General features: G+C 37.0%; 4 protein-coding genes across 7 annotated transcripts; 2 read left to right on the top strand and 2 right to left on the bottom strand.

Annotated features, from left to right (window-relative positions):
* Positions 1-4,251: 4,251 nt before the first annotated feature.
* Positions 4,252-6,571, top strand: LOC137711651 (agamous-like MADS-box protein AGL19). 2 transcript variants are annotated; one of them, XM_068450906.1, is made up of 7 exons: positions 4,252-4,457; positions 4,549-4,636; positions 5,424-5,485; positions 5,609-5,708; positions 5,845-5,886; positions 6,007-6,048; positions 6,186-6,571. In XM_068450906.1, exons 1-7 carry the CDS (start codon positions 4,276-4,278, stop codon positions 6,297-6,299), a joined length of 630 nt encoding a protein of 209 aa, XP_068307007.1. In that variant the 5' UTR covers positions 4,252-4,275; the 3' UTR covers positions 6,300-6,571. The 2 variants fall into 2 exon arrangements, with proteins under 2 accessions (XP_068307007.1, XP_068307006.1); XM_068450905.1 differs by having other exon boundaries at positions 4,263-4,457; positions 6,192-6,571.
* Positions 6,572-7,500: 929 nt separating this feature from the next.
* Positions 7,501-11,254, top strand: LOC137711103 (gamma carbonic anhydrase-like 2, mitochondrial). The gene is made up of 2 exons (XM_068450306.1): positions 7,501-7,931; positions 10,585-11,254. Exons 1-2 carry the CDS (start codon positions 7,559-7,561, stop codon positions 10,959-10,961), a joined length of 750 nt encoding a protein of 249 aa, XP_068306407.1. The 5' UTR covers positions 7,501-7,558; the 3' UTR covers positions 10,962-11,254.
* A 3,053-nt stretch (positions 11,255-14,307) lies between these two features.
* Positions 14,308-18,764, bottom strand: LOC137710843 (F-box/LRR-repeat protein At5g63520-like). 2 transcript variants are annotated; one of them, XM_068449984.1, is made up of 10 exons: positions 18,407-18,764; positions 18,202-18,309; positions 17,994-18,086; positions 17,752-17,895; positions 17,451-17,552; positions 17,295-17,334; positions 16,832-17,113; positions 16,078-16,259; positions 15,759-15,877; positions 14,308-15,002 (listed from the first exon to the last, which is right to left on the bottom strand). In XM_068449984.1, exons 1-10 carry the CDS (start codon positions 18,647-18,649, stop codon positions 14,561-14,563), a joined length of 1,755 nt encoding a protein of 584 aa, XP_068306085.1. In that variant the 5' UTR covers positions 18,650-18,764; the 3' UTR covers positions 14,308-14,560. The 2 variants fall into 2 exon arrangements, with proteins under 2 accessions (XP_068306085.1, XP_068306086.1); XM_068449985.1 differs by having other exon boundaries at positions 16,958-17,113.
* A 3,080-nt stretch (positions 18,765-21,844) lies between these two features.
* Positions 21,845-25,061, bottom strand: LOC137710768 (squamosa promoter-binding-like protein 13A). Of its 2 annotated transcripts, XM_068449891.1 has the most exons (4): positions 24,809-25,061; positions 23,812-24,353; positions 23,058-23,191; positions 21,845-22,687 (listed from the first exon to the last, which is right to left on the bottom strand). In XM_068449891.1, the coding sequence occupies exons 2-4, from the start codon at positions 24,237-24,239 to the stop codon at positions 22,005-22,007; spliced, it is 1,245 nt and encodes a 414-aa protein (XP_068305992.1). In that variant the 5' UTR covers positions 24,240-24,353; positions 24,809-25,061; the 3' UTR covers positions 21,845-22,004. The 2 variants fall into 2 exon arrangements, with proteins under 2 accessions (XP_068305992.1, XP_068305993.1); XM_068449892.1 differs by lacking the exon at positions 24,809-25,061 and having other exon boundaries at positions 23,812-24,788.
* Between the last annotated feature and the right edge of the window lie 313 nt (positions 25,062-25,374).

Below are 25,374 nucleotides of genomic sequence, written 5' to 3'. Positions count from 1 at the left end.
ATATCCATATAGGACACATCCAATTTTCAATCAAATACCCAATTTTCAATCACAAAATGAATCAATCAAAACCTAAACTATTAACTCGTAAGAAAGTCACTGACCTTGCTTGCCAGTTCCAAATTAAGTAGATCCAAATTTGACTTCTTGTAAAATTTGTAATTCAATGGCCTGATCAAAATTTGAACAACACACAGAGTCACCGACTATTACAAATTTAGATTCGAATGAATATATTAAACAGGTTTATCAGCTTTGATCATTGGTCGTTGATGATAAGTCCCAAGCAACAATTACTGATATTTGAATGATGGGGTTGGGGTTGGGGTAGGGTTAGGGAAGACGAGATGGTAGGGAGAGAGGTGTGTGTGCCCATATTTTATTTTATTTTCAACTTTTAGATTTATTATAAGGGTAAAGAGGAAGGAAAATAATGTCTTTTCACATTATTAGATTTAGTAAGTGGAGTAGGAGAGGAACAACGGAAAAGGAAGATGGCGAAGGTAACTAGTATTTTTTTTCGGAAAATATAAAAAACGAAGAGCAAAAAGTTGATCTCTCCCAACGTTAGCAAATCTTTGATTAAAGAGTAGGGCTACACTTACCATCTATTTGTGTCATCATTTATACAATTTCTCTAATAGAGGTATGATCCATCAACACATTTGGATTCCATCTCTTTTGGATGTGGCACAATACAACGTGTTTCAGCTTCAGCTTAGCTATACCAATCAACATGCTTGACCTCTAGGGCAACTTGAAAAGATGTTTTTTTCCTTTTTTTCGATCGTACTTGAAAAGATGTTAACCCACGTTCGATTATTGCTGGAATCATAAAATAATAAAGCTTTTGATTTGATGATTTGTTAGCTGAGGGAAGAGCCATGGAAAGGAAAATGTGGGAGACATGTCGACAATTTTCTCTTAAATCACATGTTATGGGCAGATGAGCAATTCAAATGACAAAGTGGTTGATAAAAGAGATATGGTCACATGAGAATTTTATGGTTTGGATTTCAGTTTAAGCCTATGAGTTGCGAGCTGGAGTTGGAGTCTAAATACGTTTAAGAGTGCAAATCCTAGTAAACATGTTGATGACATGTTGCTATTCACGTACTAGGTCTAACGATCATTAGTACTCTTACGTGTATTGGTGTTATGCTATATATGTGAGGGGCCTTGCTGATATTGTTCTTTTACATTTAAGATAAAAGCGTTGAATAAAGTGCTTGAAAACATATATAAACATGGATTTACTGCTAATTCATTTTAGGTCAGAATTCTATTATTGAATATTTGATTCAATGGATGCGCATTGAATCTATAATTGACCTTGAAGTTGAGTTGACAAATATGAAGAAAAATTTTCAGGTGCTGTGAAACTCATATGACTGGTTTTTTTGTTTTTTTTTCATAAAAATGGGAAGGATATCTCCTAAAACCCCTTCTTTTGTGTGTGTGTGTGTGTGTGTTTTATGTGTAAAAGAGTTAATAATGTCATAAAACTATAAGCACTGTTCTAAAAATAGGTCTAGTTGGCGTCTAGACCATGGACCTAGGTCAAAATGTTCACTAATTGGAGAGGATTTAGGTGGCCGCCTAGGGGCTCTAGGCGGTTTGTCTACTACAAGTTGCATTGATGCTACAGTGCGTCTGCTACTGTAATGCTGCTTCTGATACTACATTTGTGTTAAGTATGGTGCTTTGTGGAGGTGGATTCGGTGGTCAGTGTTTATGAGTATGGTGTTGCGATGGTGGTGGATCTGCTGGCGATGGGTCTGCTGTTGCGGTGGTGGTGCATATGTTGGCGATGTGTATGGTGTTGCGGGGTGATATATCTATGGTGGTGGACTGAGAGGATGAGTGAGATTCGGGTTTCGGGAGAGAGATAATACAAAAGATGAGAAAAAGATAATGAAGAACAGAGAAGGGAAAGGAAGAAGGTGGGTGCGAACCTCAATAGAAAAAGGAGTTGAGTAGATTTGGGAAAAGTAGTGGTAAAATATTTTAACTTTAAGTTAAAATAGCTAGTAGTGCTGGAAGATGTGAATCGCTAAATTAATATTAGGGAACGTTAACGAAAAGTTTTCGGTATTATTTATTCTAACGAAAAATCATATTTTTACACTAAAAAGTTAATTCTGGTAATATTCACTTTACCCTTTATTTTGTCCTTATTGTTAAAACTCAAAATTTTTAAATCGTTTTCATTAGTTTTCCTTAATATCTAAGCCATTTGGCTAACTATAATAGCAAAAATTTAGCTACTATTGTTAGAGATACTCTTAACATATTAGATGCTTATGAGCTTAATTTCTACTACAAGTATAAACTTTAAAAGTATAAATATGTACTTATTTACCTCCACCGAGGATTCCCACTTTTGTTTTTTGTAATGTCCTATCAAAAAAAAAGTTTTAAGGTTGTGGTGTCCTAGGTTTAAGTCCATCGCCATCATATTGAGGTGGACTACCATTGAGGCACAGCTCCAATCATGACTTAACATGTCTCCATTCATCTCCCCTAAGATAAGTCGTAGTTTGACGCTGGTCACCACATTTTTCATGTAAAAGGGCATTGGATCTCATTAGGATGATCCTCTCGTCACATCCTATTCGTTTTTCGTATATCGTATAGTTAAAAATTATTTTAAATTATTTTATTTAAAATTAAGCACAAATAGCATCTAACGAAAATTGATCGCAAAATGATAAAATGTGAAAATCCCTAATAGGCTAATACCTTGAGAAAGAGGATCCGGAACGATCCTCTTCCCAACAAAAGTTCTTTACCTCTCATTTTATATACGTATTTTATTCAAAAGGTGTTGTTAGGTTTCACGAACCTTTTGAGTTATAAGTTTTACGCGTCAACAACTGATTGATATAATCTCGAATGCAATTTATATATACTAGCATATAAGCACACACAAAGTGTGTGTGTGTGAAATTTTTTTATTTTTGTTTTTGAAATAAAAGGAGAGTGGAAGAGAATGTGAGAGTGGGAAGTTTTTTTTTATTTTTTATTTTAATTAGAGATATGTTAGGATTACATGTAGATGAGGCCTTGAAAAAAAAAACAGCAAAATTTGATTGTGTGAAATTACACTTCTGCCCATATTTCTTAGTCATGTTCTGTTTTAATTAGAAGGTTAAACTTGTAATTTCATAGGATTTTGGTTGACAATGAGTGTTTTATTAAGTAGTAGAGATTAATGGAGAAATTCTTCTTATGCATTTAATTAATAATTACTAACTACATTGTTCATCACATTTTCTTTAGAGGGATTGCATTGTTAAATCACACTAGCTAGTAATTAGCTTACACGATACGGTATTTAACAAAATTAATTATGTTTAGTAAGTAACACTTCATGTGGTCAGCTAATATTTATTAACAATATGGTCTACACAAAACTTATTCAAATGTGATTCATAATCTATTGATTTAAAGTTGAAGGAGAAATCAAGTTCGAATTTCTCATTTATTTAATAAGAAACATATATACGAGGTTCATTATCGTTCTATCTTTATAAGAGAAATGATGCTTAGATGTAACTATAGCGTTCTATCTTTATAAGAGAAATGATGCTTAGATGTAACCTATAGCTAGAATGATATAATTTTACATACATATGTTCGTTAATTTATTTGAGGGTTCATAAACATGGGCACGTAGCTGGGGAATAGCACAACTCAAGGATCCGATGCCTTTTCGACGAAGATAGTTTCTTATCTAGTCAAGATTTATTTTCAATGACGTCACCATCCAATAAATATTTGCCGCTTGTTGAAAAAGTGCACTAACTGTCTAGTAACGATTAATACAAGCTGAATTTGTGACATAATAAAATCTCTCATTTTCCACAACATTTTTGAGTTACTGCAGTAGTTTTAGCACAGACACACCCCCGCAAGCCAAACCATAATATTAAAGAGGTTTGTGAGGAGAGGACTGAGGAAGTTAGGTTTCAGAAAAAGGCCGAAGCTTCACATAACTGAATGATTAGGGTTCTTAACAGTAACAGATTAGGGTTTGTCATTTTATATATAGTACCAATAATAATGAAAGAGAGTAGGATGATTGCAAAAGGGGAATTTGGTAGTGACGTCGTGTCAAAAATTAAAAAAAAAAACTATTAACCAGCACCTTCATCTGCGCTAATCACAAATCAATCTCCTAATTAATTACAAATTAACATGAATATTCTTCTATATATAGTATGGAACGGTGAGTAAGTTGCAGTGGACAAATATAATAAGGTATTAGTAAAAATGGGGAGGGGGAAAGTGGAGCTGAAGAGAATAGATAACCCAACAAGCAGACATGTGACCTTCTCCAAACGCAGAAATGGACTGCTGAAGAAGGCTTTTGAGCTCTCTATCCTCTGCGATGCTGAAGTTGCCGTCATCGTCTTCTCTCACTCTGGCAAGGCCTACGAATTTGCAAGCCACGAGTACGTTTAATTAACAAGTAATTAAACTAGCTAGGTAGGTTTAATGATGATCATATTAATTAATAATTTGTTATGTTAACTTGTGATGCAGCATAAATAGGACCATTGCCATGTATAGACGTGAAGTAGGGTTGCCTGAATCAAACAACTCAACCTTCAGAAGGGCCAGAACCATGGAGGTATAATACATTTATATATTGCTCTTTTTGGTAAAAATTTTATGGGATGACCGTACATAACACCTAAACATGGCAATACTAATTCACATGTCATGAAGTTCTGAAGAACACGATTAATATTTGGGTATTTCATGTCCTATCAATGTGACCACTAACAACATCATGTGAACTATGGAGTAATAGTAAATAAAAAAGAAGAAGATAATATATCAAGAAAAATAATCTAAGTTCTTAACCGGTACGTTTAGACGAAGGACTCCAAAGTTTCATGAAAGTTAGGCTAATTTTGTTATAGGATATATTGCACTACAAAAAATTATGTAGAGGGACCTAAAAATGACTAGAAGCATCATGTGAGAGAACTTTCAAATGACACCTTTCACGTGGTGGTTTAACTGGTACTTGAAAGTTCTTTGTTTAGTTTCCTGCATGCATTACATTAATTTTTAACAATTCAGTCTGAAACTCTTTGGTACTTCCTCGTCCATGGTAAAATATTTTATTCTTTCAATTCAAATGGGTCCCTAATGTAGATCCTAATTCTGTTCAACCGAGATAACCACTCTGATCTTTTGTCTAAGCTAAACAAATATATGAGAGTTATTCCCAATTGGTCCCTAGAGGGAAGAAAAACACCTCTAATTATCTAGTTATTAATCACTTCTAAAAGAGTAGTGAACCAAAAAAAACATTTTCAGAGTTAAATTTGCTGTCATTATTCTATCACATCTCGTCTCTGCAACAAATGGTAAATAAATTACTTTGATCTGCGGTTTTTATTTTGCAGTATTGGAGGAATGAAACCGAAGAGTTAAGAAGATCAATACAGAACCTCGAAATGCGGCTGAAGTAGGCCTTCTAGCAACTAGAACAATTTTATTCCGTTCATCCTATAGGAGGTTATGTATATATATGGTTGTTCTCAACATATTTTTAAATAATTAACATGGTATTACGAACATCTATATGTAGGAACTTGGCTGGAGAAGAGCTATCAACGCTTGGTATGCAAGAATTAAAGCAGTTGGAAAGACAGTTAAAAACTGGGGTTGAACGCATCCGCTCTAAATCGGTATATGCTCATAGAAAAACAGTAATACATAACTAATCAGTCACAACTAGTACTATATTTTAGGTTTAGTTTGTAGTACCAAAGTGAACACCTACAGATTTATGCTTAACGGATATGTGATTAAACTAATTAACAGAGACAGATCATTTCGGAGAACGTCAACTTGCTGAAAAGAAAGGTAACAACCCTCGTAATTTCCTACTTAATTACGTTGTTTCGATTAATTCAAATGCATTGTTACTTTGGACGTGCGGAAATAGTAGTTCGTGTAATTAAGTTGTATAAAATGCTGCTGCAGCATAAAGAATTGCAAGAAGAAAACAAGCGTCTGCAAAAAAGAGTGAGTAAACATTGCCTAATTTCCTCTACTAATTAGTTTCTAATTGCTTTGCAAATTGCAATCAAGCATATAGAAATGCATAGTTAATTGGACATTTTCGTTTGGTTAACACATGCTACTTTGTCTTGTGAATTGAGGTTAAGTCGAAGGAGTTTCATTTTGCTGATGTCACCTCGTCGACCTCGACAACTACTTCGGGAGCAAATGCATGCATGAGTGCATTTCCAAGTTACATAGACTTGCTAAACTAAGTATTATGTTAATTATGTTGATCGCTACTTAAGCTTGCTGTTAATCAATTATAATCTTATTGTGTGAGTGAACTAATTTGAAATTCAGGGTTATGTTCTCGCAGCAACACCAGCTGCTGCCTAATTAATTTGAAAAAGCTGCTTATATATAATTAGTGGCTGCAGCTTTTGCTGTTGTGAGGGACTGCGATCATAGCTTTTGCTGTTGTGTGTTTCTAATTTCTTGTGTACGAACTATATGAACTTCGTGGAAATGAATGTACATTATATGATGTTGTGGATCGATATTATGCATAAGTTTCTATCCATATAAAACATGATAAAAAGGAATATTTCTTTGCCTACGTACGTACATAATTTTTATCTTCTTATTTCAAAGAAACAAGAACTACAGAAAGAACTCATACAAATTAGACTGATTAAGATCAACTAAACTAAAACCCAAAGAGAAAAACAGAAAAAAGTTCTTATTAAATCACCCAAGAACTTCCACAATCCATGAATGGAGAAGTACTTCTGCACAAAACTCTTGAAAAAGTAATGATTCTCGACATATTGGCTACTGGCTCAAGCATGCCATAACATTAGAGAAGCATGAATTAAATAGGTAAAGTTGCAAACAAAATTCTGTAGAACATAAGAATATATGTATTCAACATGAACGCTTTTTATCAACTAACTCTTAATTTATCAAATTTTTCTTCCAAATGTTGAAAGATTCAAATTCGGATTGCCCTCCCGAAGACAAATGAACACTTTTTCAAGTATCGAAGTAATATATTCACTTTTAATGCTAGAGTTTAAACTTGATTCATGAGAAAATTTTCAGTGTGACTGTCACACCGCCACGTGATATTATTAATTCACTTATATTATAATCCGTATATCTACTTATCAACATTATACCATGTATCCATGACATATTAGCGTTTGTTGTTCATATGTTAATGCATGAGCGGGTATGGTAACACTACGTGACGGACAATTTCTCATCGTCGTATCCAAGAGTATTCTAATTCCACTTAGTTGGTTGGGGCTTACATTGATTGGATCATAATAATTGGGCTTTTGGCATAAAAATTCCCGGGCTTCCGCCCATAATACATACATCATAATCTACGGCCCACATCCAAATCAAACCCCCACCCGACTCGCCCACCTCGCTCTCTCCTCCATTTCCAGCTCCCACTCCCAAGCCACCTCTCCCTCTCTCTCTCTCTCTCTCTCTCTCTCTCTCTCTCTCTCTCTGCTCCTCTCCAATGGCAGCCGTAGCTCGCGTCTCCAGGAGAGCCTTAACCTCCTTCTCCAGCTCAGCCCAGCCATCCGCCTTCCACCGCACCTTCTCCGCCGAAGCAGCAAAAGCCGCGGCAATAACACCCTCGCCGGATCGGGTCAAGTGGGACTACAGAGGCCAGAGAAGGATAATTCCACTCGGCCAGTGGCTCCCGAAGATCGCCGTCGACGCATACGTGGCACCCAACGTGGTCTTGGCGGGTCAGGTCACGGTCTGCGACGGAGCATCCGTTTGGCCAGGGTCGGTCCTCCGCGGCGATCTCAATAAGATCACCGTCGGATTCTGCTCCAATGTTCAGGAAAGATGTGTCCTCCACGCCGCTTGGTCTTCCCCCACAGGTAGGTTCTTCAATTTTCTAGCTTTTCGATTTTATATTCCATTTGATTTCTTAATTTTTGGTTATTTCTATTTTTTTGTTTTGCTTGAGATTCTGTTAATTGTTCGATTAAAAGTGAGTTGGTAGCTGAATTGTAGTTTCAGATTGCTGCAGTGACTATAATTGTTGTGCATTTGTTAAGCTGTTGAGGTTAATTGGCTGAGAATTCGAAGAAAAATTTGAAACTTGTAAGTAAATACTGGAATTTCGTAGTACATTTGGGCCTTTCACTAGGTGTAATGTAACTCGCGAGCTGTTAGTTTTTCGGGTTCGGTGGTTGAGAAGATGGATAAGAGAAAGATGGCAAGAGGTGTACACATTTAAAGGAGATGAATTTACACTAATTCAGTGAATTTTTAATGGCTTTTAGTTCAGTTTTCTTCTCTTCGTTTGGATTTCGAGAAAAGTGATTTAAAGAATGGAGAAACAGGTACTAGTGGTAGATTTTTTGTAGGAGAGAAGGAAAAAAGGCATCGTGTGTTGGTGGGAAATTGTATCTTGTTAATGTAAGATGGATCATGTTTCGTGGAAGGTGTAGGCAATTTTAAAATCATAAATTTTACTCCTTTAGGATAAGTTGGCTGCGATTTCATTTTAGAAGAAAAAAAAGGGTAATTCCCTTTCCCATAGTGTCATCACAAGAAAATATAGATATGTCAATAACGGGCGATATAGTGGTTAGACCGGTAGAGGTTTGAGTCAATGTCCTTGTAACGACACTTCAAAAGGTTGTTACTCGTTATTTCCTCCTGTCCCACTCTTCATCTTGTGGGGATTTCATTAAAATTAGACGGGAAGGATAAGTGGATTGGAAACTCTCCTTTGTGCGAATTAGGGAAGTATTTCCTAATCTGCCAATGTGTACGCTGTCTCTTCTCTGCTGAGCGGTTGAAGTTTTACTTTTTGTAGAATTTGAATGATTTGGAAGTTAGGCAGCTTTCTTCTTTACTTTCATGGATATAAATTTCTCCTTACTATCTCTTAGAAGGAATAAAATATTTTGGGGAGTTGATGCTGGCTGTCTATTTTCATGCAACCACTGTTGAGTAGTGACTCTTGAGATATCCTTTCCTAGTTTTAATCCTTATGCAATGATTCGGAAGGAGTACTTTTGATGGTACAAATTTGTGCTTGCATTATTGCTCATGGTAGGAATTGGGATATCATTCGGAGGAAAGGCCTTAATTTTTTATGTCACCCTGTTGGTACATTATATCCGAAAAGGTTGGCAAGAATATTGACCTTTTTTTCTTGATTGCAATATTGCTTTGAACGTATGCCACAAGTTGATAAGGGAAACAAAGTTGTTGTGGGTGGTACGGGCTTCATGCATTTCTTTGTTCTTTGAGATTCATTGTGCTTTTGTTGGTGGGAAGAAAGCGACTGTCTTGTAGAAATAGTGTGATGGCTATCACCTGGGTGGTATGGACATAAATAAATAGAAGGGGATTTTTAAAAACAAGGGAGGGCAGGAGGTAGTGTTCTTTTAGAGGCAGCGTGTAATTGCCTCTGTCATTTGGAGTTTCTTTTCAGATATGGGGCCTATTAGATCATCCTTAGTCCATTCTCCATTTTCTGAGTTCATAGGTAGAGAGATATGCTAGGCATGGGTGTCAATCATTCATTATACAATATAGAAGTTCTCTTCGTTGTGAGGAACAGCGGGTTCCAATAATTATTGATGGATAAGATCAGTGGCATTTTTGCAGAGTTTTTTTTATTTCAAGCGATAAGTAAGAAAGTTATAGTGTCGATTAGTTGGCATTTGTATTTAATATTTTTAAACAGGTGACCGTTTATGGGCATCTGGCCATTCCTGAACTTATATCCATGCAACATCTCTTGCTAGAAACTTATTGAACGTTAAAGACTTACTTGGGATGTAAATACTGAGTTGGAATTCTTTAAAAACTTTGAGCATATAACCCTAGAGCATTGTATTTCTAAATTCGTTTTACTCCAAGTTTCCACAGATCTCTACATTGTTCCTGGTCCTAACCAGAGACTAACCTTATCCAAGTGATCTGATCTATCATCTTCATTGTCTTTGTGTAAAGAGCAAATGTTAATATTATCAATTTGTTTTAAAAATACACCGGTTGTTTGTGCATCTCTGAAGGCAGTAATGATTCTTTTGTATTCCATTGTTATTAGTTGATGTTTCTTGACATGCATATCAGGTGTTTTTCGGATTTTTTTTCTTTTTTTTTTTTAATTTTTATTGTTATTAGGGGAAGGGGGAAGAGTTCGAAACTATTACAATAATTTAGGAGAGGGGGAGTTTCGAAACCGGGACGCATGGGTAGGAACTTAGCACCCTATCCACTAGGATATTGGACCACATGCAAGAAATCGTTGTTAGGATATGTTTAAATATGCAAGGAATCTATTGCTATTTGATCTGCTGGGATTTTCTGAGGGGAGTTTTAACGAAAAGCCCACTGTACTGTTCACTTTAACGAAAAACCACATTTTTACACTAAAAAGTCAATCATGGTACTATTCACTTTACCCTATATTTTGTCCTTATCATTAAAACTCAAAGTTGTTTTCAAGCCATTTTCATTAGTTTTCCTTTTTCTGGTTTATAATACGCAACACGTTCATTATCTCAGGACTTCCAGCAGAGACATCCATTGAGAGGTTTGTGACTATTGGCGCATACAGTCTGTTGCGGTCCTGCACGATTGAGCCAGAATGCATTGTTGGGCAGCATTCGATCCTAATGGAAGGTTCCTTGGTGGAGACCCACGCTATCCTTGAAGCTGGATCTGTACTTCCCCCGGGGAGGAGAATTCCAACTGGTGAACTTTGGGCTGGAAACCCGGCAAGGTTTGTCCGAACTCTAACACATGAAGAGACCTTGGAGATCCCCAAACTCGCGGTCGCGATAAATGATTTAAGCAAAGAATATTTCCAAGAATTCCTCCCGTACTCCACAGTATATTTGGAGGTTGAAAAGTTCAAGAAGTCTTTGGGGATTTCCATTTGATCAGTTTCATCATCATGTTTCCTTGTATCGTTTAGTTGGAGGCTTTCCTTGCAAGGAAGGAAATAAGCAGCTCCGAGACAGCAGAGCTATCTTTTTTGGGTGTCTACCTTGTATTTCGATCGAATTGTTTGAAATATCAACCGACAATCGGATGTTTAATAGTAGTTTCCAGCCAAGACTTGTCCGAAAATTCTGATCACTTGTTTCCCCATTTGTTTAGCTCTTTGTTTAAGCTCAATGTGTGTGGTTGTAGCTGACTTGATGTCATATATAAAAGATTCACCATTGCTGTTCTTCTAAAGTCATATAAACATATCGGCATATAGCGATGGCATCTAAAAAGTTTTTGAGTCGTTTTTAATTCAACAATTATCGTCCATGAGATTCTTATTATTCGTTTGTATGGACTGTGGGATTATAGATTCTTAGGTTTGGTGGAAAATATTCCATCCAGCTGACCACTTCCTCTTCCTTTCCCCTTTTGGTTGGTGTAGCAATCCAGAACACCAACTAAACCATTATCTACTTTTCATGGAAAAATCATTTGTTTCACTACTTAGAGCAATAATTTACTCAAACGTTCACTTCTGCGTCTGAGATTCAGTGTTCAACTCTTCCTCCAACAAACGATGTCAAAAGACTTAAATTACTTGATCATATCCCACAATGCATCCGAGATACTGATATCCCACAATGCAGACAATGATTGATCCAAATACACTTAAATACTGAATCTTGGAGGGTTTAAATCTTTTTATTTCCCCTCTTCAGACTTTTTTGTGGCCTAAGTGTGAAACTTGAAAGATGGATAACTGTTATTTTTGGTTGACAACAGGCCGTAAGCCCAAAAGAAAAAGAAAAATTACATAAGAATATCACGAGGCCACGAAACTCCAGCTATATCTGCAACTAGTAACCGATGACACGAAGAAGGAGTTTGCTAAAATGATACTAGACATTTTTCTGACTGTTTTTGTTTGTATGTTTTTTTGTCGGCTGCCGACTATTTATTAATTTCCATTTTTCTTTTTGGTCAGATGCCAGCTATAACTTGTTTTTATGTTTTTGATTTGATTAATGGAAAATGGCTATTTCCGATTCTTCTTAAATCACTATTATACCTGCAATGTATACTATTGCAACATTCGATTAGTGTGGGGATGCGCAATTTTATATTTTTGCAAGAAAAAGGGTGAGACTATATTGAATTCCGTTCATTTGTATTAAAAGAAAATAGAGAGATTTTTCGACTAAGTTAAGCATTCAATTCTCTTTTATGATGATAAAAGTTAAAGTAGGATTCGATTCCAAGAACAGTGTCAAAGGTTAAATAAAGAAAGCTCTTATAAAATCTCTCTCTCGCTCTCTATTGTGAGTAGAAATGAGAGCAATAGTCGATTTACATCATCGTGTAACGTTACGGACAAACAACAATACTGCAACCACTTTCTTCTAGAGGGTGGCTCTAAGTAATGTCAAATCTAGTTTCGTTTTCAGTTGGGTTGTTAGTTGTAGATATATTCATTTTTTCTTCAAGGACATGCACTAAATCATGAAGAAAATGGGACAAGAAATTAGGTCAGGTCATTGACTGTTTTGGCTTAATGGGTTGGCGAATATGCAAACGTAGTTTTTGTGTCTTTTGTGAGATAATGAACACGCCACTGCCATGCATTATCAGACGGCCTCTGCAACGTCTACTAAACATAATTAATTCCAACTTGGATTTTAAGCCTATATTTAAGTTGTGTGGATTTCGACTTGTATTTGATTTAGCGGATGCTAGCAACTTTTTCATTCAGACGTTTAATTTCTTAGCTTTCTCTACATCATACAATGTTGCTTGATGAACGAAAGGTTTAGGTTACATTTAAAAATCAATTCTGAAGAAAAAAGCAACCAAACTAGAAACCGTTCGATTAACGTTGTCAAAATTTTAGCATTCAAGTAAGAAACATGATTCGTCTATTTATTGGATATAATTAATTTATTGTAATAATGATTTTGAAGAGATGACACAGAAAATAGATAGTTTGAACCATCGGTGCAGCATGCAGATTGAGAAGGATAGCCGAAAAGATTAAACCAAATGAAAGTATTCCCTCTAAACTCTTCAAGCGTGACAATTTGCACCCCTAAAAAAATGATTTGGTTAGGTGAAGAGTTTCAATTATCTTCCATTTATAAACCTATTTAACGTATGCATTTTAAAGTCGTAGTTATGAGAATCTAAGAACTTTTCAAAGCACCAACCACAAATGAGACCTTCACTAGAACACATCTAACTCGGACGGCAATGAATTTCATACAATATTGTTGGCTGTTTAATTTCATGGTTTGCCTGTTCAACCTCACTGTTTTTCATTGATAATACTATAATTTGAATTCGTTCATTAAGGTTCTAAACAGAGCCGGCTTTGAGGGTGTGCAAGTGATGACACTACACAGGGCTCTTCGTTCGGGAGGCCCACCATTTACGATTTTATTTTACATGTATGTAAAGTATATATATCTAAAGGTGCACTCGAACAGTTATATTTCTATTTGTTTGCAACCCTCTCTATAAATTCCACTCTTTCCCTCATCACATTTGCAAATTCAATGGCTTCTCCACATCCATCACCTCTCTTTTTCCCTCTGCATCATCGACTACCTCGCGGTGGATGTGTCACGGCGGAGACCAAGGCGATCGATATGTGTCACGGCGAAAACCAAATAAAGAAGGAAGTTTTTGAGAGAGTGATATGATCCATGGAGGTGGAAGTGATGACTCGTGCCCTTGTGGTTTTGTGTTCTTGTTTTGCTGGAAAATGTGGGATGTTGGAATGGCTCAATCAAATAAAATCTCCCAGAGGATTGGGTCATTTAATTTGATTGAGCCGTGCCAATATCTCAGTTGCATTTTAACTTTATCGCAATTTTTATTTTATAAAAGTAAGTAGATATATACAAATAGAATAGAACCAGTTATAAACAAAACAAGATAGAATTAGAAGCCGTACTTTGGAGTATTTAGAGCTAATGGAAGACTTGGTGCAATACAGAGCACAGTGGCATTCAAAGATTTATACAATCCACCCTACTTAGTAGGACAAGACTTTATTACTTTTTATTGTTGTCGTACACATACGAGTTGATGCCCTTCTGTTGTATGCTTTGTGTCGGGTTTATTGGATGTTTAGTGTCATTCGAGAAATATTTTTGATTAAAAGTTTGTAACCGATTCTATTTTTGCAGCTTTCCTTGTTTCTAATTAGTATATATACACACATACATAGTACAACATATACGTATACATAATCATAACTGAGAGAAATCATGTTTTATATCAGAAATACACCAAACATGATCAACGCACCTTCCCATTCATGCTTTTCTATATTTTCTTGAAAAATAATCTCGCACATAATATAAATGTCTGGATCATCAACTGTATATAAAGCTTTTTGTATATTGCATGAAAGCGTGCTATGCAGAAAAGAAAACACCTAACTGCAAATTGAAGCGTGCTATATCGATCACCGACTGTATAGCCGAAATGTATAAACAGTTAACTGTACTAAAACAAAGAGATTCAAGGGAAGAGCAGCAGGCAACATCTAATGCTCCAATGGTGCTGGTGCTGGTGCTGGAGTATATGACAGCACAAGATAAATGGTGCAGTAGACATGCAGAGTGCAACGAGCATCGCTATCTTTCTGAGATTCCCCGGTCAACCTCAAAGAGCCACGTGCAATTTCTCCCCCGCAAAATATTCCTGCCAACGGAACCGTGGAGAAGTTCTCCACAAAAGGAGAGCCATCAACATTGGCGCGTCCAAAGAATGGCTCACCACGGCCACAACAAGCGAACATAAAACCCCCAAATACTTCGCTCATGTGACAGTGATGTTTTTGAGTTTGATTGACCTTCAATTTTTTCAGGCTTGAAGAGATGCTGGTACATGAAGCTAATGCAGTTTCGGGGTCTGAACGGTAGAAGTTGAAGTAATCGCCAGTTTTTATGCCAACGCCACTGACATAAAGGTACTGATCATCTCCTCTGCAGAATAGCTTCATGTTAATAGTTAAATCAAAATCATAAATGATTTATCAAATCATCAAACATACTTAAAAGGATAGAAACAAGTATATTTCCGATCAAACGATCAATTAGTTCAATTCATCCATTGAGATCTATTACTAGTTTCCTAGAAATCAATCACTTTACCGCAACCAGGAATTTATAGTCATTGCCCACAATAGAATTTCTAGGTTTAGGTTAGACGTAGAGGCTTTTATGAATTCCATTTCTGAACAGTTCAGACGGAGCATAATAAGAAAAAAGCGTGTGTGTGTGTATATATATAAGAACAATTCTGAAGCCCATTAAATGACAGTCATTATTGAAAATAGTTGTGGCATTATACATGTTATAGCCAGTGACCTGAGACCACACGATAACACAGATTGGTCTCAGCAAAGGCAGATGCAGATGATGGGATATATAATACATGAAGAAGAAGATCGTAGTACCGCCTCCGAATTAAGGTATTTTACTTTACACTCTTAAATTGATTTTCCAGCTATGATCCTGTACTAACCACTATTTGATAGTGGAAAACAAACAGTAACAACAGTGAAGTGGCAGATGGAGCAAGGAGTTTGACAGGGATGAGCAGACGAACCATAAATCGAAGTGTAGGACGCAGAGAAGGATGTTCTTGTTTTAAAGAATTTCATATTTCTTCATTACAGGAACATATGCAGCAACAATTAGACAATACTAGCCAATTAAAAAAGTAGTCCTGAGTATTACCCTACAACTCCATGGTATTCCAAGGACGTGATCCACCGTGGCTTCTCTGACCCAATAGAGATTTTTCTACGTTTCGTAACCCCAATGTACAGATCCGAAGAATCAACGTGATTTGCTAACTGTCAAATATTCATTTGAAAAACAAACACAGGCGCTTGTAAGAAGCATGATAGTTCTAAAATAATCAGATTTCTTAAACAGAACTCACTTGTAATATATTTAATTCACTAGACTAACGTAAAACAATGCTTCAAGTCAACTGGCACTTTCAGCAGACTTTTGAAATGCACCACATGGAAAATTTAACTGTAAGTTTTACCTCATCGTTGATATCATCGAGAATTTGTTGACCGTCCAGAATTTCTGGGTGTCCTTCTCTTCTAGCAGTAAGCCAAGTAGAACGCTCACAGTCATTCACTTTGACAGAAACAGCCTTGTGCCGGGAACCGACTGTGGACACTCCATTTGATAATGCAATTTGGAATTGAATGTCTCCAATACCTTTTCATTTATACAAAACCGAATAAGTGCCTAACAAAACACATTGGGTAGTTTGACATGATAACTTTACAGAACAAGAAAGCCACCATAGATATGTTGTTAGAGTAAGAAGGAAGCAAATAAGTTACAAGGAAAAAAACTGAAGCAAATGTGTATGAAACCTTACGAGTGCATAATGAGGCATACGATATATCTGAAAGTGCACTTATAAAATAAGAAATATTTGGAAAAAGCTATGCATGAAAGAGAGATGAAAAATCTTCACTTGTGAAAATTAAAGATCAGCATGCATCTCTCAAATATGAGAACCCTTAAAAGTTATTCAATTTTGATAAAACATGGTTCCAAAATTTGGAGATATACTGTAATTGAAAGTTTGAAACCGAAAGAAATTTTATAAAGCATGAAAGCATTAAACATGTTTACCTAGGAAAAAAACATTAAACACGAAAAGGACTAGTTCACAAATGAATACATCTTGATGTGTTTCAAATCTTCTAGGGAGATTGCAAAACAGACTGCACCTGAAGTGGCTCTGATATTGGAAGGCCCTATCGAGAAGTGATATGTACCTTTTATTTCTTTCTTTACTTTGTATCTGACACTTCTGAAGGCATGCAAGTAGCTAATTGAACAGAAACCTATGCTGGAAACAAGGGAAAAACGATGCTGTATAAATGAATAAACCAAATACTTACCATGTGGCTTGTCTTTATCCTTGGCAAATACAAGAGTAACAGCGTCGGTAAAGTATTTTGCACTCCCACAGACATTTCTAGACTCGTTCTCACTTCTATATAAAAAGCGACCTCTCTCATCACCCACGATGACAGTTTCCGCAGGCATAGCATAATCTGCAACAAATTGAGACATTGAGATATAATCAACAAAAATTGAGTCCCAGCATGAGCATGCAACATTAAAGTTTATCACAACACAAAATCTGAAAGCAGCAGCTTATCTCCCTAATGTTTCGAGCAGTAAATAAATGGTTCCTTGTTTTTATTTATTATGTCCTCAGGACTCACTACTCACCCAACGCATCAACAATCGGTTTCATGTCACGAAGGCCATCCTGTACCATTAATCATTCACATGTTAGCAATGCGGCAAAGGGAAGCTACATCTGCTTAAAAGAAAGAAAGAATGAGTGAAATAAATAGGCAATAAAGTATGAGGACAGCCACTCACTCCAAACATCATAATTCCAACCGGGGACGTGCAATCTGAAACTGAGGCTGTGTAATCCTTAATATCCATGATGAATTTATCAAGCAAGACTTCTCGAGGATCCTGATATCATTAGAAACTATTTATGTGTCAAGAAAATCCATTATTCAAACTGCAGAAAGAGCTTGAAAGATTCTACAAATTCCCAAAAATGACAATAAAAAACCAAAGACTGTGTGCCCTAAGTTTCCCTCATTTGAAATTCACCGCTGTGGAATTCTCATAGAAATCAGATTTGTAGTTATACTGTAAAATTTGGCACCTTTATTGTTTGTAACAGCGGGATGGCATCAACTTTCAATCCTGGCACAAAGCCAACAGTCAAAAGGATGCCGTAGTTCGCATCCTTTGCTGGTATAGAGCAATCTTCATCAATTCCATCACCACAAACCTCTCCCCACTTAACCTAAACAATCACATTTCATCCGAAATCAGTAAAGACTTAAACTTGCTGCAAACTAATGAACAAAAACCCGGCAAACCCAAAAAACACAACCACGAAACCTCTTTGAATTCATGGGTAAGAGCATCTCTTCCAAATATTCCACTTGAAGTAGAAATGATGAATGGAACACTGGACCCCAATTTTTTCGATATCTGCAATTTCAAACATAGAACAAAATAAAAATCCATAATTTGGTTCTCTTCATTCAAATGTATGTAATTATATACTAATTAAGATTAAGGGGTTTATAAGAGCAAGAACACATACAAGCTTGGAAATGTCATACAATCCAAATCCACTTCCAATATTAGCTACAACAAAATGAGGCCGTATCGGCTCAGCTAGAACCTTTTCGATAGCCTCCTTCACCGCAACCTATCAATTCCAACACCAAAATTGAGAAAATGTGCGACAAAATTTGAGCTTGTGATTTTCTCGGAAACCAAACAGGGGTCTAGACCCTAAACCAAACCTTAGGCGATGGGTGGAGAGAGAGGGCGGAGGCGAGCTTCGGGCGAGTGAGGATTCGGCTACAGATTTGGTTCCAGGATTTGCTAACGCACGCCGCTGATGCGAAGGATAAGGCGGGTAGGCGCGAGAGGATTTTCTGGAGAAGGTCGTCGTTTATCGGCGAAAACAACCCTGCCGCCGCCGTTTGGGGCCGTTTTGTGTCGGTTTTTATCGCCGCAGCCGCCGACGACGATGCCCCGTCCATCGGAGAGCTGCTTGTTTCGTAAAGATGCCGACTTTCAGAGTCTCAAGTCTCAAGTACTTGTAAAAGTCTGAAGCTTTGGTGTGTGCATGTTTTGGTTTGGTTGGAAAAATCGAACACGTCTGAAGCTTTGGTTGGAAAAATCGAACGTAAAGGTAATTTTCTCATTTTATTTATTTATTTTAATTTTTTTTATTATTTTAATACTATTGATATTTTACATTAATAGAAAAGAGAGAATTTGATTCCAAGATGGCTTGGTCGAATAAAAAAATTCAATTTTACGTATAATTAATATTACATGTCAAATAAAGCTGATAAATTTTCCTACAAAAATTGTTACATACTTCAAAACTTATCTACATAAGACTAACTATTTAAAAACCGCCGTGTTACGAACTGTTAACCATAAAATTAAGCAAAAAAATACACATCAATTAACTGTACCACTTTTTATTAAATTTGTAAGAAACATACATAAACATAACACTACTAATTATCAACACTACAAGCACTTCTTATTTGACTACAGAAGCCATAGTGAAATGCTGGCCCTAGACCTAGTACATAAAAACACTTACAACATATGACAACACAAGCACACCAACTTCTGCCCAACACCCCAACAAAAACAACAAACTTTATTCTTTTTCAATGGGAGAAGACGGACCAAACATCTACTCCTCCAAGTAACATGGAGCTTGGGGAGGAACATAAGTGATGGCCAAGTACACAGAGCTACAAGCATGGACACAACAACGAGGATGACCGAGTTCTTGATCTTCTTCTTCACCAAGCAAACCACCACACGCGATCTCCCCATTGCCAACCATTCTGGCTACCGGAACTCCCGGGAAGTTGTCAGCAAACGGCTTACAATCAACATTAGGTCTATTGAACATCGATGTGCCGCGTTTCTTGCTGGAGAAGATAAACCATCCGACCACCTCTGGCTGGATTTCGGAATCATTGTGGACCAAAGTTTGAAGGTTATCAGATGTATAATCAATGGTGTTCGATGCAGTTGCAGCATCTGAATGGTAGAAGAAGAAGCCGTCGTCGGGTTGGATTCCCACACCATCAACAAGAATGAAGTCCCAATATCAACTGTTGCAAATTTCAAACATAAACATAGATATAAATACATATATATATATGTGTGTGTGTGTGTGTGTGTGTGTTTTCTGTGTTCCATGCAGAATTACCCTGAGCTCAGTTCACACAAACGTTACAATGTTCAACAACATGATCTTAATTGGTGCCCAAATGTTATTAACCAAACTTTAAAATTTTCATAAACTTAAGAACATGCCTCGTTCAGATTATGAGTTTCGACATCAGTGCCGATTAGTCCCATAGCTCTGTTGGTAATGATTGGAACTCCAGAACCTATTTTCTCAGTGATCTGCTCGTTGATACCATAACAATTAACCAAAAAAAAAAAAAAAAACTTAAATTTACAAGTTGGTGAGTTGGGTCGAGAGAGCATTTGGCCACAGTTCTTGTTCCAATTTGTGTTGACGCCGGCTGCTGATGAGAACTCAACCCCCGGTAGCCTCCCCAGAATGTCCTGCAAAATTTCGTCGTCGACCCGAGAAAACACTCCTTGTTCACGATCAATTTTCGGATTTGCAACCGCCATCGAATTACCCTTACCACCTCTGTTTTGTCTATGAGAACAGAACATGAGTTTGTTTAGAGTAGCTCTGTTCTGTGGTGATAGTGGTAGAGGGAGGAGGTCCTCTTTACAGGCGTTTTATTTTGAGTTAAGCATCAAAAGGTGGTGCTTTTTTGCATGAACACCATAGACTTTTCTATCTACTCTGGAAAAGAGAACAATCCAATAAAACCGTACATCAATGTACGGTTCAGATTGTGCGCTCCAATGCGGTGTTTACCTGTGATTCTACTATAACCATATCTATATTCAATTGTCGCATATTTTGTCTTAAAATTGTTTGTGGGTTTTTACCTAAATGTCAGAAACACAATTAATCCGTATCTGGTCGTATTGAATTCTTTAAAGGGTCGTCTGTCTTTTTCATTACGGACGTCTGATAACGTAATAATCGAATATAGACTCACTGAGTTGTTTTTAACTCATATGTTGGTTTTGACAGAAATGTTAAAACCCAGTTAAATAGTAATTGTTCTTATAGACTTGTGTTTAAATCCTTTGTTCCACACAAATAATTTAATTTTAAGCTCATATTATGCTTAAGATTTGAACATAAACGTAATTACATGATTTTAAGTGTTAATAGCACGATCATTGCGAATTACAAAAACGAAACTCTAAAAACATGTGATTATTGGAGCTTACATAGGTGTATTATGAATGATTTATGTGCTTTAGGCATTTAAGAATTGGATTTGGCATGTTTTTATCAACTTCTGCAATTTAGGGTTTTGGAATCGTTTTCTTTTCTTTTCTTTTTTGATATACCCACACATATAGATCAACATATAAAATGCATATAGCGTAGAACAATAATCATAGTATTCATAGCATAAAATAACTTGAAACCGAAGAGATTAGGGTTTAGTATTTCTTGGATGTTGAAGAAGATGGTGAAAAGCTTTCGCGAGGTTTCTTTCGGGGATCTCTCCTTCTCACAAAGAGAGACATTTCGTGTTAATAATGTGTTGTAGCATTTTGAGAAGGGTGAGAGACGGTGTTTGAGAATTGTATGTTCACACCACCCACCCCCCCTCCCCCCCCCCCCCCCCGCCCGATTTTTTACCTTTATTTATACTAATCATGATGGACATTATTGCCTTAAAAGTAATACAAACTCAATAAAGATTTGATCTCCAAAACCTATTGGGACTCTACTCTAAGTTTACACAATCATATTACCAAATAAACACATTAATGACAACAATTCTTCACTCAAGACATCTATAAATTTTCACAATTATTTTTAACATCTTATTCACCTCTCTTTATTTCTAACCATTGGATTGAATAAATCAAAGAAAACAACGGACATGATTAGTATAAAAAGGAAAAAATGATGCGTGTTTATCATTGCTCTAGAAATATAAGAAAAAAAATATACTTAAAATTAGTCTCTTGAATTTTTTTTTAAATGCCAATAACGCCGCCCTTTAAAAAAAACCACCATTTCAATTTTGCACAAAAGTAATTGCAAGGTTAAGAAATTGTGAATGCAAAAGCATTTTTGTCCATCACGATTAATAAGGAGCCCATATAATTAATCATAGTTGAAGAGTACATAAATAAATGGTATACTTATGTTTACATTAACAAAAGAAAAGGCATCCAAAATCATACAAAGAGGTTCTAAATTCCACTCTGCAACCACTGATCTAGAAATCCTGCAAATAATTTTTGCTACTGCCAATGAAAAGGAAGTGTTTGAGGGGATTGATGGTGTTGATTCCCATTGCCCTGAGAACCATCAGAGATTAACCGAAACATTCCGGGGCAATGAACATTTGCATCACCACTTCCATTGGAGACCAAAACTGAATCCATGGGCTCCATGGCACTGTTGTTTCCGCGTAGACCGTTGGGGCCTAGTCGTTGTTGCATCAGAGAGATTGAGTTAGGCTGCTGCACTGTGTGTCTCAAACCTATTTCAGATGTCTGCTGCGTCTGCGGTGATGACAGAAGAGAGAGAGCACAGTCCGAATCATGGATTTGAGTTGTTAACCTGTCACAAAACATCTTGCTCTTTGTTGTCCCACCACCACCACTAGCAGTTTCGGAGAATGAAATGTTGTTGAGAAGGGGTTGGCAGACAGAAGTGCTGTGATGATGAGATGTTTGGTGGTTGTGGTGGAGTGGAGAGCTGTTGCTGCTCTGGAAGAGCGAGAACTGCCTTCCTCCCTTGTAACCGCTGCTGCTAGTGCTACCTGAGGACCCAAGGAACATGTTTTGCTTATCGATCAATGGCAGCTGGAGGTTATGAACCCCGGAATCTGGCTCAGTTTTGACAATGCCGGCCCAGGCAGGGTTTATGACATTGGTGGAGGGGTATACAAGTGAACTAGAGAATGGCAACAATTGGGTACCTGCAACAAGTGGAAAAACAAATTTTAGTGCAATAAATCCACATTGGTTTTTTCTCAGCTTACCCTCTCAGCATCCATTCGTGCGAAAGTTTAATTTAAACACTCATACAAGGTTGTGATTTATGATCAGTTTAGTGACAGCAGAGAAATTAAGCAGCACCTGACAGGAAGATTAATAGTTCCAAAGAAACTTAAAAAAAATTGATTTGAAGAGAAGGATCTGCTAGTGGCCACTAGATCATCAACTGTGGCAGGACCACCGCACATAGTTGATGAAGCACTCAACCAAGTGGATGTTCAAATAAAATGCCTGCTTTCACAGCTTTAATTTTGATAAAGTACTCCTCCACAAACAAAGGTTGCAGCTAACCTTGGTAATTGGACAGAAAACTTCCCGGGTGCGACAAGGGTTCTGGTTGAGGCTTCCTTCGCCGCCGGTTGTGTCCATCAAGACGTTTCCTGCAACTTCTCTTTCCCTCATCAAATTCCTCCGGAGCATGGAACCTTCAGAGAGAAAAAAAAAACAAAAACAAAAAGCTCACGTAAGGGACTTGATCTTGCCAGGATCGTGGCTCAAAACAGAGGGAATAACTCATGTGAATGAAGCTAACGAATACGCACATATCAGTTGAAACATTTGCCAGTTTATCATTGAAGTTCCATAAAAAATAATACACACAATACAAGAGTCTAGCTAAAATTAGGAGTTAACAAAAAGGATGTGCAATTTGTTCTATATCGAAGCAAGTAAGCAGCTGGAAAGAAAATTTCAGCTCAGTATAGCGGCAATTCTGTATGACGATCCTTCGAAACAACACTGTATATCCGAAATAATCAACCAGCTTACCCTTTATCTCATAAGTAACAGGGATCGGCGCACTAGATCCTTCAAACGAATTCAATGAAGCATTGCAGAAACATAAAATGGCCTTAAATATGAACTTTTTATTTGATGTCTCTACAATTATAGCACTAAACAAAACTACATGATGATCCATTAAGGCAGCAGAATGCAAGATGGATGAACAAACTCCAATTGACAATAATTTCAGATGATCATTCTACAAATGAAATCGAAATGCAAATTCAAAATATGCAAATGACACATTCATCAAATCTCACACCTGCTACACTGCTGGCAAAATCGTTGCTTGTTACCGTTAATAGTGACCTCAGGAGTCTTTGAATGTAGCACACAGACCTTATGCCGCCGATGGTAATCCCTACAAGTACTAAGGTCCGAATTGCATCCATCAACGAGGCATGAAACCATCTGAGATCCACTGTAAGCCGCTCTTGACCTCTTTGATGGTCCAGAAGGAGATGATGAGGTAGTTTTCGGACCACCCGGCTCCTTCAGCATACCCACGAGCTCATTATTCCCAGGGCCACCCAACTGACCAAGCTTCAAATCAACCGAAAAGTTGCTGCCTTTGAAGGTCCTATGATCTCCAAAGCTGCTAGACCCATCAACTGTAGTGTCTAAGTTAGAAAAGGTTCCTTGTTCTAGTTCAGGCAAATCCCAAGAAGCTGCTTTCAAGTTCCAGTCCATAAAAGCACTTATTTCAAAAGCTGATTGTTCCTTTTTGCTTTCCCCACCCTCCCCCCACCCCTCCCTCAACCCCCCTCAATTAAGCTTCTCTCTGGCTGTTTGCAACTGCAACACCTTCAATAAGAATGTAAATTCAAAAATTCACACAACAAACAACATCAACAGATTAAAAATACCAAAATTAACCACATCAAAAATCAAATTATGCAAAGATTTAGTTCTGGATTATCTTATGGACTCTCAAATTCAAAAGGGTATTAATGTATTACATCATATAAAACAGCAATACGCAGAATTAAGAAGAATTGACTACTTAACAAAGAAAACACAAAGTAGGAAAGCAAGAACTGCAGCTCTGGACATTGCAAATTTTTAGAATCCCAAACTAGAAGTCAGAGACTTTTGTTCCTTCCAGTAAATTAATGATATGGAAGCAGTGTTTTTCCAAGAATTTGGGAAGCTAAGAAGATGGAAAACTTTACTATTTTAGACCATTATTAAACAAATAAATAAAAACAAACGAACAAAGAGAGAGTGAGAGAGGAGGAGGAGAGAGAGAGTAAACTTACAGATAAGGGGTGCAGAAGAAGTATGGTTTTCCAGCCATTTATTCACTGACATGGATTCCATTAATAACCAATAAAGTGGGTAGTAAAGGAAATAAAATATAAAGCTAAAGCTTGAAAATTGATTAGTTGGGGGTGTGTAGGTTAGGAAGTGAAGAATCACTTATTGTACCTGTCAGCAAAATACCATTGGACGTATCTGCTGCACAACACACTGAAAGTAGAGAGAGAGAGAGAGAGGGAGGCGGATAAAGAGAGAGGGGGGGGGGAGAGAGAGAGAGAGAGGCACTAGAAAGAAGGGGCCAAGCTCGCTTGAGCTTTATTAAAATATTTCTTTTTGTCCATTTTAGGGTTTGTATGAAATTGGTGAGGGAGGAGAGAAGGGAAAATAGCGACAGTTTGTTTGTAGCTTTCAGACTTTCACAAACCAAAGAAAAATAAGTACAAGGATGGATGCTCAGGACAACCCATGTGGCATTGTGTTTCACATTTCATGGCATGTCCTTCCTTTTGGGTTCCTTTTACTTCATAGTTCAAACCCCTCTTGTGCACCCCACGCTCCTCTCATG

This window comes from Pyrus communis, chromosome 12, assembly GCF_963583255.1.
Source record: "Pyrus communis chromosome 12, drPyrComm1.1, whole genome shotgun sequence".
Classification (NCBI taxonomy): domain Eukaryota; kingdom Viridiplantae; phylum Streptophyta; class Magnoliopsida; order Rosales; family Rosaceae; genus Pyrus; species Pyrus communis.
Note: the sequence above shows the minus strand (reverse complement) of the source record. Positions and strands in the feature narration are given on the sequence as shown.

Coding starts and splice junctions, on each gene's coding strand:
- LOC137711651 (XM_068450906.1), top strand. CDS start 4,276: ATGGGGAGGGGGAAAGTGGAGCTGAAGAGAATAGATAACCCAACAAGC. Junction 5,486..5,608: donor AACCTCGAAATGCGGCTGAA/GTAGGCCTTCTA, acceptor ATCTATATGTAG/GAACTTGGCTGGAGAAGAGC. Junction 5,709..5,844: donor AACGCATCCGCTCTAAATCG/GTATATGCTCAT, acceptor ACTAATTAACAG/AGACAGATCATTTCGGAGAA.
- LOC137710768 (XM_068449891.1), bottom strand. CDS start 24,239: ATGGACTGGAACTTGAAAGCAGCTTCTTGGGATTTGCCTGAACTAGAA. Junction 23,192..23,811: donor TTTTGCCAGCAGTGTAGCAG/GTGTGAGATTTG, acceptor TTCTCTCTGAAG/GTTCCATGCTCCGGAGGAAT. Junction 22,688..23,057: donor TTTTCTGTCCAATTACCAAG/GTTAGCTGCAAC, acceptor CACTTGTTGCAG/GTACCCAATTGTTGCCATTC.
- LOC137710843 (XM_068449984.1), bottom strand. CDS start 18,649: ATGGACGGGGCATCGTCGTCGGCGGCTGCGGCGATAAAAACCGACACA. Junction 17,896..17,993: donor TTACCCATGAATTCAAAGAG/GTTTCGTGGTTG, acceptor GTGATTGTTTAG/GTTAAGTGGGGAGAGGTTTG. Junction 15,878..16,077: donor TCGATGATATCAACGATGAG/GTAAAACTTACA, acceptor AATATTTGACAG/TTAGCAAATCACGTTGATTC.
- LOC137711103 (XM_068450306.1), top strand. CDS start 7,559: ATGGCAGCCGTAGCTCGCGTCTCCAGGAGAGCCTTAACCTCCTTCTCC. Junction 7,932..10,584: donor CGCTTGGTCTTCCCCCACAG/GTAGGTTCTTCA, acceptor TCATTATCTCAG/GACTTCCAGCAGAGACATCC.